Below are 2,584 nucleotides of genomic sequence, written 5' to 3' on the forward strand. Positions count from 1 at the left end.
TCATCTTGGGTACTGTCTTTAGTGGGGACTAGCGTTTTCTCATTGTGAATAGCGTAGTCCAAGTCTTTCTACCATAAATTAAGAAGAATGGTTTCCTTCCACATCTTATAGTTGTCGCCCCTAAGTTTAGGAACTTCGATGTTCAAATATGTGTGAGTAATAGATTGAGATGATGTAAAGGTAAAAGGTTTGGATTAGAATTTTGAGGCATAGATAGAACTGAATTGCATACATTACCAATGCAAATGATGCATGTCCTAGATCCAAATGCCATAAAAATTGCCTGTGGGCTAAATTTTTACACAAAATAGACCTTGAAAATACACATTCATATATGTATAAATGTAAACTCCATCAATGTATCACAATTCATACACAAACCATAACAACATACAGATTTTACGAGAAAAAAATTTTACGAGAAAAAATTGCATTGCATATCATATACTGGAAAAATATATAAAATGCAATATCTACAACTAGGCAGAGATTAACAGACTCTGATACCAAATGAAAGAATATAATACAAATAGGACTAACCTCCAGCCATAGTTGTCCTTAGGATTGCCTTGGTTGATGATGTTGAATGTCTTGGTAGTGGTAGGATTTCTGCAGAGTGTCTCCCACTTATTCTCAGGTTTTAGTATAGATGGTGTATGAATGTTAGAGACAATAATCTTAGCACTAGGGGACCATTGCTTATATAGCCCATAGACCTATCAATATAGGCTTTGTAACGGCAAGGTTTTAAAAGGCTAAGGCACGCCTCGACGCGTTTTGTAATCTGAGGCGAGGCGTAAGCCTCGAGGCGTACTGAGGCGTAAGCCTTAGATTTTACACAGAATATATTAATAATATGTAGCCTGGTAATCTGTTACCTATAAGCAATATTCATAAGTCTATAAGCTATAGCAATTAGCAAAGAAACACATAACAATTCATCATTAAAAGTCTCAAGAAAACACACCAAACATAAGTCTAAAGTAAACACATAACAATCCATCATAAACTAAAACAACCAAACACATCATAAATGATAAATCACAATGAAACTTCATCTAAAAATTCATTGTATTCTCTAGCCTCATCATCCTTATTTCCACTTCCACCATGGTGATCAATATCTTCCCATTCTTCTTCATCTTCATCAATTAGCCTCAACTTTTCCTTTCCCTTACTAGCACTAGCACTAGCATTCTTGCTTAAGGAGGCAATTGATTTAGTTGCTTGTGATGGCTCTCCCTCAAAAACATCAACATCAAAATCATCTACACTTGGATGGGGATCATCTTCACCATTTTCACCCACAAGCCATTCATCATCCGATGGCAACTCATCAATCAACAAACTATCTTCCCCATTTGCCAAGGATTTCAACTTCAAGTGTTTATCCTTCAACTTCTTGTTGTATAGAATATAAACCAAAGCATTCATCCTTGTAGTGGTCAACCGATTTCTTCTTTTGGTGTGCACTTGATTGAATGCACTCCAATTGCGCTCGCATCCAGATGAAGAACAAGTGAGGCCTAGCACTTTAATTGCAAACTTTTGAAGCTCGGGAGTCCCATCCCCATATTGAGTCCACCATTCAACTAAAAAGTAATAATATTAACTATAATTAAGTAACATTCATATTTAAGTAATTTAACTATTTAAGTAAGGATTTAAACTTTATATTACTAGGAGTTCTTTTGTGGACAGTGCTCTTAGCTTGACTCAAGCCAAAAAATCCTTCTCGACTGTGGAAAGCACTACATTGTAGGTCGGCTTTGTCCATGTCATCTCTATTGGGTATGAGCTTGTCTAAGCAATGGAATAAGCCAAGCTTGATCTCTGGATGTGTAGAAAAATCAGGAGAATAGTGACAACGGGGATTTAGATAGTAGGCAGCTGCATGCAAATGTCGGTGCATTTGAAAATCCCATTTGGCATCAATGATCTCCCATATCTCCTTGTAATCTTTTTCTTCTCCACCCAAGTTTTTTGCTATCTTTTCTTTAGCCTCATCCATAGCATTATAAAGAAAACCCATAGCAGGCTCTTTGTCTCTATCTACTAGCCTCAACACTTCGACCAATGGTTTTGTAGTCTTGATAGCATAAATCGAACTAGGCCAAAAGTTGTTATCCTTCAAAATTATTTTTCTAACTTCCTTCCCATCAGCTTTGCTTGCATAACTACTGTTTGTCCACTTTTCAGAAGTGAACATAGCTTCCAATGGTTGCCTCACTTGATAAATGCTTTGCAACGTCAAATATGCAGTGGCAAATCTAGTGGCAGCCGGCCGAATAAGCTCTCTATTCGTGAATTGCCTCATCAAGCTCAATACTCAAGAGTGATTATAAATGTAGTTGCTCACTTTCTTTGCCTTGATCAAAGCATTCTTGTGTTGTGGCAACTCTCCAATCTTCTCTAGCATTAAATCAAGACAATGTGCAGCACATGGAGTCCAGTATAAATGCTTTCTCTTCTCCATAAGCATTAACCCCGCTGCACGGTAGTTGCTTGCATTATCAGTGATCACTTGAACCACAAGTTCTTCTCCAACTTCCTCAACAACCTCATCAAGCAACTGAAACAACAA

The 2,584-nt window shown here is 37.2% G+C and overlaps 1 protein-coding gene across 1 annotated transcript; it reads right to left on the minus strand.

Moving 5' to 3' along the window:
* Positions 1-1,041: 1,041 nt before the first annotated feature.
* On the minus strand, positions 1,042-2,317 carry LOC116033083. The gene is made up of 2 exons (XM_031275837.1): positions 1,681-2,317; positions 1,042-1,592 (listed from the first exon to the last, which is right to left on the minus strand). Exons 1-2 carry the CDS (start codon positions 2,315-2,317, stop codon positions 1,042-1,044), a joined length of 1,188 nt encoding a protein of 395 aa, XP_031131697.1.
* Between the last annotated feature and the right edge of the window lie 267 nt (positions 2,318-2,584).

The sequence above is a fragment of the Ipomoea triloba genome, chromosome 10 (assembly GCF_003576645.1).
Source record: "Ipomoea triloba cultivar NCNSP0323 chromosome 10, ASM357664v1".
In the NCBI taxonomy this organism is placed as follows: domain Eukaryota; kingdom Viridiplantae; phylum Streptophyta; class Magnoliopsida; order Solanales; family Convolvulaceae; genus Ipomoea; species Ipomoea triloba.

Coding starts and splice junctions, on each gene's coding strand:
- LOC116033083 (XM_031275837.1), bottom strand. CDS start 2,317: ATGAGGCAATTCACGAATAGAGAGCTTATTCGGCCGGCTGCCACTAGA. Junction 1,593..1,680: donor TGTCCACAAAAGAACTCCTA/GTAATATAAAGT, acceptor ATTACTTTTTAG/TTGAATGGTGGACTCAATAT.